This window comes from Balaenoptera musculus, chromosome 5, assembly GCF_009873245.2.
Source record: "Balaenoptera musculus isolate JJ_BM4_2016_0621 chromosome 5, mBalMus1.pri.v3, whole genome shotgun sequence".
In the NCBI taxonomy this organism is placed as follows: domain Eukaryota; kingdom Metazoa; phylum Chordata; class Mammalia; order Artiodactyla; family Balaenopteridae; genus Balaenoptera; species Balaenoptera musculus.
The window spans coordinates 69,246,038-69,259,342 of record NC_045789.1 but is presented as its reverse complement, the minus strand read 5'-3'; the positions used below and the strand labels follow the sequence as shown (position 1 = coordinate 69,259,342).

The 13,305-nt window shown below is 37.4% G+C and overlaps 1 protein-coding gene across 4 annotated transcripts in view; it reads right to left on the bottom strand.

Moving 5' to 3' along the window:
* Positions 1 to 13,305, bottom strand: part of CORIN (corin, serine peptidase) — a 254,697-nt gene that overhangs the window by 202,813 nt on the left and 38,579 nt on the right. For all 4 annotated transcript variants that reach the window (XM_036853182.1, XM_036853179.1, XM_036853181.1 and 1 more), the window contains exon 3: positions 4,418 to 4,618. In XM_036853182.1, the coding sequence (XP_036709077.1) occupies positions 4,418 to 4,618 (201 nt within the window). The remainder of the gene's footprint in view (positions 1 to 4,417; positions 4,619 to 13,305) is intronic.

Sequence of the window (13,305 nt, the reverse complement as noted above, 5' to 3'; positions counted from 1 at the left end):
CCCTTTATATGAAATGTTCAGAATAGGCAAATCTATAGAGACTGAAAGTAGATTAGTTTTGGACATGGCTGAGGGAGAGGGGAAATGAGGAATAATGGATACAGCATTTCTTTTTGCAGTGATGAAAATGTTCTAAAATTAGATAGTGGTGATTGTTGCACAACTCTGTGAATACATTTTAAAAATACTGAATTATATGTGTTAGAGGTCAAATTTAATGGTATGTGGATTATACCTCAAAAACCTTTTGTAAGTGAATGAGAGGTATGATGTGTTTCCATCTGATATAGAAGATTTAGGAGCTGGTCATCAAAGAGCACAATGAGAGAACAAAACACTTTATGCTTTCAGCACATTAGCCCACTCTCATGTCACTTTAATTCCTGATTAGAGTTTCTAGGCTATTTTATTTTATGCCATATTATTTTTAACCCAAAAGCTCTTGGTTGGTCAAAGAGATTTTCCCTCTCCTTAAAATTCAATTTATGCTTAAATATTTATAAATATATAAGAAGAAAAGATGAAAATAAAAATCTAAACACAGAATGCAACCTAGGAAAATCCCTTGTTGAAATACAGCATGAAAGCTAACTATGGGCCTTTTTCCTTTCCATATTACAACTGGTTTTCAAAATGTAACTAATGAAACTCCAGATGTAACAGATGTCACATAAAGCCTATTTCACATTTACAAAGCCCAGCTCTGCCACACAGTGTAACCTAGGAGGCATCTGGCTAAAACTTTACAAACTGCAGTATTCTATGCTTTGGCATGATATTAAGGACCCCCAAAAGGGAATGTCTTAAGGAAAGGCTATTTCCTGGTACTTTTTGCCAGGAGTTCTCCCCTTCGTTTTCTACCCAGGATATTGAGAAGGACAGAATGTCTCGCCACTGTATTTTTGGACTAGAGTGGACTCAAAAAGCTTTTACATATGCCAGAAATTTAGAATGACACTTTAATTAGAGAATAATAATTTTTTTTAAAAAAAGGAATAAAAGTAAATTCTCTGCTAGGTGTTAGTAGAGAAACAAGGCATTAAATTATACTTTAAGTAAAATTGGTTAAATAAGTATCAAGTGAGAAGTGTGATTTGGCATCACCAATAAAAAGAGGTCAGATATTAAATTTTTGAAATGATTGTAGTTCATTTATGTATTCATTCAACTAATATTTTGTTGAACACTGGCTATAAAGCAGTAAACAAAATACATTACTCTCCTGGAACTTAAAATTTGCTCAGAAATGCTCCTGCTACTGAAAAGAAAGCAATGAAATTAAATAAGGAAGCATGAAATACTTGAAAGAACGCTGGTCTAGGAGTCCCAAGATCTGAATCCCAATTCCATTTCCATAGCTACCAATTAGTAAATAAGTGACACTGGATACGTCAACTTAATTTCCCTAAGCCTCAATTTCATACCTTGAAAAATGGTGTGTATACCTGTCCTGCATACCTTGTCAGCTAATTATAAGGGCCACAGAGAGATAAAAAACAAGGTCTTACTGTGCAGCACAGGGAACTATATTCAGTATCCTGTGATAAACCATAATGGAAAAGAATATGAAAAAGAATATATATATATATATATATATATGTATAACTGAATCACTTTGCTGTACAGCAGAAATTAACACTACATTGTAAATCAACTATACTTCAATAAAATTAAAAAAAATAATAAGGACCACAAAGAAAATATTCAAACTTGTCCTGAAAACTATCAAAAGTTCTATACTCACAGACTAGCAGTATTACTGAAATGTATGAAAAACTATCAAATCCCTTACAATAAATAATTTTAGTTATTATAGACAGTCTATTGAGGGTCTATGTGGTGAGACAGTAAAGCTCAAGGCTAACTGTCAAGTACATTAACAAGACAGAATGACACATTTTCAAAGGTTTTGACCTTCCTACATTTAATCATTCTAATTTCACCTGGGTTTCCTTTACATGTCAAATTACGTTCATATTCTCAAGCAATGTTCCACCCATAGGAAGAGAAAATGAGTCAAACAGACTCCCATCAAACTCCCAAACAGAGCAACAGGGACCATATGTTTCTTTACTCTTCGGGGTATGTGTTTGTCACCTCTATTTGAATCTTAACAAATGACAGAACTTTCAAAATAGAGACAAATCCACCTTGTAAAAGAAAATAACAATTGCTGTAATTGCAACCACATTAACTGGACTGAGTGTTTGCTTAAGTTACTTCTGCCCTTTTGTTGAAAAACACTGCCCTAAGAATAATGAAGTGCTTAAGACATGACCAAAATATTAAAAACTTCAAAATTAAACTCATGAGGAAAACAAATTTTACTTAGCATAATTTGGGTTTGTAGTATTACCGTCAGGTAATGAATATGAATCCGTATAAATCGCTGGTGAACTCTAAGCGTAAGAAACAGTTAATATCTACCGGTGCTCCATGAAACAATGGAAGCCAAACATTCTGACGCTTTGGGGCTAGAGAGATAGAATAATCCTGCGTTTCTTCAGATACTGGCAAACGTACTATGATAGCTTAAGAGTCAGCTTAATCCTTCCCTTCCTGGCTCAGAGTGAAAATAAATATTCTGTCCTAGACCTAAGATGTGATTTCCCTTTGGAGGTTTTCAGGAAGGAGGGAGCAACAAACAAGAAAGTGATCAGGGATGAATGGGTTTTGTGTAATTTTCAATCACATAACCTTGTTTTAGGAAGTAGAAAGTAAGACTCAAGACAACTGCAGAGAAAGCTCTTAACAGTGACTGTGCTCTGATTATGATTTATCAGCATTGACTAGGTAACTTTCCACACTAATCCACTCCCACTAGCATTCTGGAAGGTTAGTAACTTTACTAAAAAAATTGGAGGGGTATTGAGGGATAGAGTCACATTCCGGAGCATATCATCTGTTGCCATCTAACTGGACCCATCTCCACACTTTCTGTCTTCTCTCTCTCTCTCCAAGCTCTTTTTCTGGAATAACTGACAAATACCTCCATTTGTCCTCAAATAGAAGTTTTGGCCATGCCATTTTCCTCAAGGTGTGATTATTTGTCAGTCACCAACAAGTAAAATAAATTGCACAGCCAATAAAACCAGGAAATGAGAAAGAACACATAGACCCCTCAAAAGCAAATGAAGGGGTAGCTCCAGTCAAATCCCTTGGCATTCAATTATAGCACTGCGTGCCTGGTCTTCTCACTTCTCACTATAAGCATCTCACTGCAAATATTTTCACCACATTGACTGTAAGGCAATTTTGCAATGAAAGGTAAACTAACTGGCTGACAGTTTGGGGTTTGACAGTTTGGTTTCAACGGGTTGAAATGTGTTATCATTTCTTCCGGTTAGAGACGTTATTGATGGCTTTATTGAGCTGACAGAAGACGATTTGCTTTGTGTTGGTTTCTTATTTTGAAACACTGCACTGGAGGAGAAAGAGGCTGAGGGCCTCAGAGGCGCAGAGTTGAACCTACATTTCCCATAGAACTTTGGAAAGTCTATCAACGGACATGTGACAGTATGCGAGGAACAAACACCAGTGGAGAAGGCTTTCACAGCGCAATACAGAACTCAGTTACAAATATGCATCCTAGTATTTGGAAACTGATACCTCTCTTAACAAAGGAACAAATTTTAGCAAAAAAGAAAAAGCACAATGCTGAACGAGGAGACAAATCAACAAGCCAAAAAGTAGTGTACAAAAATACTATAAACAGAACACTTGGAAGACAAGGTGCAACTCACAAAATAAAATCAGTTATTTGTGCAGTGTCACCATGAATCTACACACATTTTAAACATTCAAAAATTTTGTATTTAGCAATGTCTTTTTAATTGTTATTCATTTCTCACGTTTCATTATGTCTTTTTAAATGTCCCTCTTTCATTTTTCATTTTTTATCTTTCATCGTAAAATTGCCTTACAACCAATTAATTACGAGGCAGAAATGCTTACAGCAAAGATGTCTAAGGCAAAGATGCTTACAGCGAAATTACCTCGAAGAACCACAGAATTAGGATACCTGCCACAAGGCACCAATAACAAAATAAGTAACTTAGTTTACTTATTAATTTAACCATCTCGAAATAAGTAACTTAACACTTAAAAAACAGAACCACCGTAAAATCAACACTGTTATACTGGGGCAAGCAGCATAAATTTTTATGTCTCAGAAACACTGAATGGCATTGGTACCTTTTTATTTCTTACTCCAGTCCCTATCTGGATGGCTGAGCTGATGGCATTTCACGTTTAGGACCAGGGCACTTGGCTATGCTTGCTAGATAAGGGAGCAGAGCTTTTCCTGTGTGACCAGTAAGTGATTGCGAATTAAGGGCATCAGTTGCCACACTTAAAAATCTACCTGTGGGTTCCACAGACATTAAAGTGCCCAGGTATTTAGCACCTTCAGACTTACTTGTGCTCCTGTGATTTTGGTCCCCTGGGAGAGAAGCATCCACAGTCCAGGCTGGAATGTGTAGGGTGGGATCGGCAGTAGACGTCCCGGTGCTCTCGTTATGAGTTGCACTTGGAAGAATAACATCATACACATGGACTTCACCATCAGTGACCAAAGGTTCACTCCCATTTGATTTAAAATAGGCTTTTTTTAATGCTCCTGAAAGACCAAAAAAAGATATTTTAAAACATTACTAGAAGTATTTATTTTACTTTATTTTATTTTATTTTAATTTAATTTAATTTTATTTTTATTTTTTATGTTTGGCTGCACTGCGTGGCTTGCAGGATCTTAGTTCCCCAACCAGGGATCAAACCCGTGCCCCCTGCAGTAAGGGTGCGGAGTCCTAACCACTGGACTGCCAGAGAATTGTCTAGAAATATTTATTTTAAAAAACGTATTAGGAAAACTCTAGAGCTGCTTTTCCAGGCAAACGCAAAGAGAAAATGATGGCCAGCAAAACCACCCGCTTCTCGAGACAACCAATAGTTTCTCTTCTATCGTAAATCACATAACCCTGTGAGGTGTCTATTGCTGCTCAAGAGCTAAAGGTTTAGCAATTGAGTCTCCCATCCAGGTTTCCTAGTGCCCAAAGAATTTAGGGCAATTCTACCTCACCTGGGACTCACCACAAATAAAATGTGGCAAATCATACAGTGTTTCCTTCCTGCTTTCTCAGTGTCTCAATTTCACACATCATTTATGCTCCTCAGTACCCAGGACAAAGCTCTCCCTGTCTTTCTACCTGCCACAAAGGACAACAGTGCCAGCTTACCTGCGACCTTCTATTTCTCCACATTTGGCACTAAATTTCAGTGAACTACACACATCAGATAATAAAAATAATAGGGCTCAAATACTTACCAAGACTCATAGAAACCCCCCCCAAAAGTAATACTCCAATTCCAGAAAAACTAAAAGAAACTATATTATCTTCATCTTCGACCAGAAGCTATAAATTTGATTATAAGAAATAGGCATTAAACTAAGATTATCAACTGGTCACTTTCTCAAGGAATTTATTCATGGACAAAATAAAAAGTCCAACCTAAGATTATTGGGAATCCCCTAGCTTTCGCTTTAGGCAGAAAATCTGAAAACTTTGAAAGAGGTCATGTATTTTTAACTCAGTCAAAATAGACAACAGAGTGTTTCCAGAATATAGCACTCTGGTTGAGTATGCCACTAAAATAAATGAATGTGATATTGATCCATTATAGAAATACCCAAGGGAGATTTTTTTTCCTAAAAGCATTTACTGTGAATGCTCTACTTGGCTCCCACTTTTCCAAACAGCCCATGGACCATTAAAAAAAGAAAAAGAAATATAAATAAAATGTTTAATATCAGTCTACAGAAAAAAATTTCTCTACATGTGCTTGATACTTGGAAAACATTAACTACAAATCAAAATAGAAAAGCAGCTGTTTTCTAGCTAACTAAGGTCAATAGGCTTCTAAGCAAAACGGTGGAGTGTAAACGCTAAATCATGACCACGTGGTGCAGGTAACACATTTCCCAAACTGTCTGTGTGATTATGAATAAATATTAAATGCAGTAGGTGAAATGAAAGACTTCATTTAATTGTTTATGATTTTCAAAATGATTTAGAATTCATCCTAGATCAAAATAAATGTATGCGATAGATTTGTTCTCTATAAAATGTGTATTTTATTCATATAGAAAAATTTACTAATTAGATATAATTTTATTTTTCACTTATTAGTTGCTCTCTTTTTTGCTAATTTTGGCATAGAGATTTTGCACATAACGTGTTATTTCCACTAACATGGCTATAATGAATGTATAAGACCCATAAAGTCAATTTACTTATCACACTGACCCTATAAGTCAGCATCCAGCTCTGTCAACACACTTTAAGCAAATGCCAACTCCTCAGTTATATCCCTGTGTAATTCACTTAATGGGAGTTCCTTATCGTATGAAATATTTCAACAGTTGTTCTTAACATTTTGTTTGTAATGACTAGCCTTATTAATAATCTTTCCTTTAACTTTTTCACCTAACCGTAGTGGTGAAAGTGTTAATAATATCTGTTTACTCTAAAATATTCTTAAAACACCAACTTTTTCAGGAAACACTGTCTTGAAAAACAACTTTCTTAAAAAAAAAAAAAGCAGTTTCCTTGCTCTTAAACTCTCCATATCAAAGCAAGTTGGCAGAATAGAAAGATAACACATGATATACGGTAGTTGCTGCAGCTAATGTCCCTAAACTATATTTCTGAGAGAAAGACAAAGACAACAAGCCTAAAGGACCTGTCTTTAAAAGCCTAAACTGACTAGACCATTTGTTTTCAAGCATCTCTGAAAACAAACCAACTCTCAACTCACAGTTGGTCCTCTATTACGCATTTTTTAAAAGCACAAAAAATAGAAATCAGTAAGACTGAGTACTGTCAAGCTACATCACGATGAGCTACAAAAATGCTGAGCGTTATTAGCCCAAAGTAGAGTGTTCATTCTTCCAGTGTTGCCCCATCCTTTTCCACGTTCCTATTTTAACAGTGCTGTGGTTAAAAGTACAGGTTCTACAGCCTAACCACCTGGGTTTAAATCCCATCACTACTTACTAGCCCTGAAACTTTGGGCAAACTCTCAACTGCCATAAAATAAGGAAAATCAAAGTACCTTCCCTTATCCGGCTGGCCATTAGGATCAAATTAGTCAATATATACATAAACACTTGGAACAGTTCCTGGCATACAGCAAGTTCTCAATAACTGTTAGTCATTACTACACAGTAAAAGTAATTAAAGTAAAATTGTCTTCCTTAGGGCTACTAAGGTACTTTTATATTTTATTTTTATTTTCGGCTGCATTGGGTCTTCATTGCTGCGCATGGGCTTTCTCTAGTTGCGGTGAGCAGGAGCTACTCTTTGTTTCAATGCGCGGGCTTCTCACTGCGGTGGCTTCTCTTGTTGCGGAGCACGGGCTCTGGGGGCACGGCCTTCAGTAGCTGCGGCACGCGGGCTCTAGAGCGCAGGCTCAGTAGTTGTGGTACACAGGCTTATTTGTTCCGCAGCATGCGGGATCTTCCCGGACCAGGGCTCGAACCCGTATCCTCTGCATTGGCAGGTGGATTCTTAACCACTGCGCCACCAGGGAAGTCCTAAGGTACTTTTAAATAAATGCCAATTTCCTTTTACTCTAAGTGCATCCCAGCATAATAAAATGGCTAAGGTAATTTTCAAAAGTGAATCACTTAACCCACTTTTGGAGCAAAATAACTGCGACTCTTTCATGCTAAGTTATTAATAGAAGGCCACATTACATCAAGGTTGTATGGCTCAAAAGTGTTTCAGCTATAACACAGCTCTATTTAACAATGTTTAAGAAACAGTCTGCATTTCCAACAATAATAGTCAAGTATTACTGATCATTTACAATGAGTGGATTGAGCACCGTGGCAGACAAAATAACGCTCCCCCCAGAGGTGTCCACATCCCGAGTCCCAGAACCTGTGAATAGGTTACTTTACATACCTTACATGGCAAAAGGGATGTTGCAGATGTAAGTTAGGGAATCTGAGATGGGGAAATTATCCTGGATTATTCAGGTGAGCCCACGGTAGTCATGGAATCCTTATAAGCAGAAGAGGGAGGTGAGAGAGTGTGTGTCAGAGCTATGCAGTGTGAGAAAGACTCAATGGGCCATTGCTCATTTTGAAGATGGCAAGGGGCCGCAAGCCAAGGAACGCAGGAAGCCTCTAGAAGCTGGAAAAGGCAGAAAACAGATTGGCCCCTAGAGCCTCCAGAAGGAATACAGTACTACCGACACCTTAATTTTAGCCCAGTGCGACCAATTTTGGACTTCTGACCTCCATAACTCTAAGGTACTATATTTGTGTTATTTTAAGCTACCGAGTTGTTATAGCAGCAATAGGAAACTAACACAGGCACCTTACTAAGTATCCTCACTATGGGCATTTCTTGAGTTAGCCTTCCAACAATCCCATGAAACAGATGCTATAATTAACTCTTCTTTATGAAGTTTCAGAGGGAAGGAAACCAAAGCTTACAAGAGTTATTTAACTTTACCCAAGAATTGAGTTGGGACATGACACATACCCATACACACACACCCACACACCCTTCTCATTTTGGACAAGGTGTACAAGTTAAAAAAAATCAACCATCATCTGCATGCATGTTGAAAAAATTTATTTTCCTATGATACGAGTTTGAAATTAATTCCTTATCTTTATATCTCTAGCCATGTGGTAACACATTTACTTTGCATTTTCTATGTGCCAGGAACTATGTATTTACTCTCTGCTGGAAGTAAATTACAAAATTTAGTAAGAGTTTCTTATCATCAAGATGTTTATAGATTAGTTGGGGGAGACAGGCATGTAGCCTAAAACTACAGACCATGATACAAATGCTTTGAGAATGATATGCATAGGACAATCCAGTGACAACAATTAGAGAAGAAGTTGTCATTCCATTTGAGAAAGTCAGGAAAGGTTTCTTAGGGAAGAAGATCCTCCATGTGAATCTTAAAAGATGATTAGGGATTTTCTAGGTTTGAGCCAAGCATTTGTGGGGAAGAGGGAGTTGTAGTAATAGGGAATGGAGAACTTTCTAGATAGAGCAAAGGGGGAAATATGCAAAAGCTGACTAGCAGGTAATTAAACATGGCTGACACAGGGGACTGGCAAGAGAAAAGGCTTGAAAGGAAGTAGAAACCAGGCTGGGAAGGGTATTCCTGTCATAGGTTTGGAATTGATCTTGTTGTGATAGAGAAATTTTGCAGAGTCTTAAATGAGGTAGAACATTATAATGATCACTCTGGCAACACGGTGATGCTTGAAAGGGGTTAAGTCTAGCAGACAGTTAGAAGGCTATTGCAAGAGTCCAAGTGAGAAAAGAAGGATTGAGTCAAGGAAAAGCAGTGAGGACAAAGGGAACATTTGGGAAAGAGCTTTCAGAGGCAAAATTGTAAGAACATAATGGAAAGAGTCAGAGGTCCCTTCAAGGTTCCCGGTTTGAATTACTGGGTAAATGAAGATATTTACCAAGATGGGGTGGTTGCATTAGTGTTATTCATCAAATATTTTCAATTCTCTCCCATTCTACTAGGGCACATGCTGGGGTTACATTCTCTGGCCTCATTCTGTCTCTTGATATCTTTGATGTTGGTCAAAGGGTACGAACTTCCAATTATAAGATGAGTAAGTTCTGGGGATCTAATGTATGGCATTGTGATTACAATTAGTGATGCTGCATTATATACTTTTTTAAAAGTATAAAAAAAGTATAGAAGTTACTCCAGGGCTCTCTTTCTTTCTTTCCGGCACAAGAACCACAAAGGTTCAAGATGATGGCTGGTCCATCAATTTAGTCCTTTAATGACCTGAATGAGCATAGCCCCCCTGCCATCTTGCAAAGCACATGTTGCAAGTGAGAAACTGACCTTCGTTGTTGTTAAGCCACTAATATATTAGAATTATTTGTGTTACACAGCATAGCATAGCCTGCCCTGACTGATACAATAGATAATAGAGAATGAAAAATAGAAGTTGTAGAAGCTTCCTTTTGTTACTGTAATTATTATAAATACATTGAGTATAAAATGCTATGAAACATTCAAGGGGAAAAAAGTCTAAATCCGGGGCAATCTAAACACTTCCTCCAGAAGGCCTTGCCAGACTTCCCCACAAATGTGCATCTTCTTTGTGTTCCCAGAGCACACTCTGCATATACCACATACACACTCAAGTGAAATAGTCTGTTTTCTTGTCTGCCTCCTCGAAGGTAGGAAGGTATATTATGCATGCCTGCATCTCAAGCACCCAGCAGAATGCCTGGCACCAGTGAAGGTCTCAATAAATACTTGTTGGATGCATGAATGATGAAGGAAGTCATGGGAGAAGATGATATTGTCTAGAGACGTATGGGTGCAAAGTGAGAAGAGAGCTTAGGACAGACGCCCCAAAATTTACTGGATAGGTAGAGAAAGATGAGCTTAAGGAGACAGAGAAAGAGCCGCCAGAAATAGAAGGAAAATTAGAAATGATAATATCCAGGCAAAGCAGAAGAGCATTTCGAGAAGAAGGGAGTAGTCAAGACTGAGCAGGATCATAGCTGGGCGTCACATCTGAATGGAAGAATGCATTGTTGGCCCCAAAAATGAGCATGCTCATTGTGAACAGATGTAAACAAACACAGAGAGAAAGCACAGGCTCTCCGTTTCAAACTCTTGTTCAAACACACATGGGTTCCAAATTCTGCACATTCAAAAAAAGGACATTGGGGGCCTCAGAACAGATTTAGTAGTAGGAAAAGAAGAGGAAGAGGAAAAGGTCAGATTGCAGTGGGTTAAGGACTGGATGAAGCATAGAAATCACCTGGGGATCTCATTAGAAGGCAAATCTGGCAGGTCTGGAGTGGGGCCCAAGATTCCAGATTCTGCATTTCACACAAACTCCCAAGTGACGGTGATGTTGCATCCACGTACTACACTTTGAGTACAAGGCTTTAGCCAGCCCTTTCCAAAACCTTAGACATAATGCATAACCTCAGACCTAAGGAATTAACGAAAAAATATTTTCAGGTTTGAGAACTCTATGTTTTTGAATCTGCTCAGAAGACCAGCATTATTAAAGGAATTTGGAGAATTAAATAAGGAACGTGGAGTCAGGTCATAAAAGAGCATGGAAAATCTTAAGGTTTTGGTGTAAAGAAATCAGGATCTGGGAGGTTTTCCATTTTAAAATAATATTCAAAACACAACATTATAAGTTAGGAAGTTAAGATTCTTATCATTCCATATTCTTGTAAAAGCCACAAGCTGCTAAGAAATTTGGTAAGAGAAAAACTATATTTAAGTTCAATGATCTCCAGCTCATCTAGCATTTTTGAAGAGGAAAGTCACTTTTATAGAGGAATATTTCTCTTGAGTTCAAGAAAAACAAACTATTTACCATATTTCCTATACTCCCCACCACTATAATTTCTTTCTTCTTCAATGCATGACAAAAATAAAAAAATAATAGGTCCCACACAGACTTTACATAGAACTAAGAAAACTAGGATCGTAACCTTAGGCCATTCTTAAGCTTAAGGCTAAAACAAAATTTATTTTAGATGTGGATGAGTGGACGAGCCTTTGAAACCAAGTCTTCAACAGCTGGGGAAAAAAAATGTTAAGAACATTCTAATGAGATTTGGGCGGACCATACCTTTGATGAAATCAAATTGAGATGAATAACAGTTTGCAAAAATCAATGCAGACCATACTCCAAAGCACCACATTTATAAGACGCTTGAAATGACTTTCTATTTTTCCCCCTGCCACATTCTCTACCCACTTCAACCCTTTCTCCAGACAGGTGTCAGAAACACCTTTTAACAGCCCCAACCAGATCAATCACGCCACTCCCCCACTCCAAAATCCTCATGGTGAAGGTCATGGTTAAAGTGCCACCCCCTCAGGGAAGGCTTCTCAGACCACGTTCAGACCCTCTCAGACCCTGTCTCAAAGAAACAATCTTCCTGCATAGGAGTTACCTCTGTGGTAACTAATCAATTGTGTGGTCGTTTTTATGTGTCCCTCCTTCACTGAACTAGGAAGCCCATGAGGATAGGCTGATTCAGGGCTGTGCCCAAGTCCCATAGGATACTGCCTCGAACTTAACAGGCATTCAATAAAGGAATAAACAGTATCAAATTATATCTACAATTTTATGTGTGTTCAATGTTGCTCAACATGTCAACATAATTTTACTTTAAGTGTTGCATATATAATGTTTCTATATTACTTATAAATAATTTAAGGCAGATATCAGTCCAAGCTCTGATCAAGTATTCCATGGTACTAGCTGACCCTTGTAGTCATGTGATGGAAGCACAACATGTGATGGAAGAACTAAACTGCTAGTTTAGTTCTTATAAGAGAGGAATGAGTCTCTGAAAGTGGCTCTCAGGCCTGAGCCTAACAGTCAAGTGAAACTTGGCATCACATTGCAAATCCAACAGTCGGTCAACTTTACTTCTTCCTAGCTACTTTATTAGCAATTAAACTATACTATGTCAATAGCTTGGTTGTAGGGTTATGGGGTTATAAATTATGGGATTACTATGATGATGGGTCATAGTACACAGATTTTAGTTCTTACAGATAGAGTTAAAATGAGATAAGGACATTTTTGGTCAATTTTTGAGTGTAAGAGAACTATTTATTAACAAGTTATCTAATATTAGTAATAATATTCATAAGCAAAAACCAATTTTTTACTCTCATAATGAATGTTGTCACCTATAAAAACACTTTCACAATATGATATCGTTATATGCAGAATCTAAAAAGAATGATACAAATGAACTTATTTACAAAGCAGAAACAGACTCACAGACTTAGAGAACAAACTTATGGTTACCGGGGGGAAAGGATAGATTGGGAGTTTGGGATTGACATGTACACACTGCTATATTTAAAATGGATAACCAACAGGACTTCCCTGGTGGTCCAGTGGATAAGACTTCACGTTTCCACTGCAGGGAGTGCTGGTTCGATCCCTGGTCGGGAAACTAAGATCCCACGTGCCACGCGGCATAGCCAAAAAAAAAAGATAACCAACAAGGACCTACTGCATAGCACAGGGAACTCTGCTCAATACTCGTATTAACTTAAATGGGAAAAGAATTTGAAAAAGAATAGAATGCATATGTATAACTGAATTACTTTGCTATACACCTGAAACTAACACATTATTAATCAACTATACTCCAATATAAAATAAAATTTTTTTTTAAACTAAAAACAAATTAAAAAATAAAAATAAAAACACTTTCACAGATATTATTTCATTTTACTTCCATA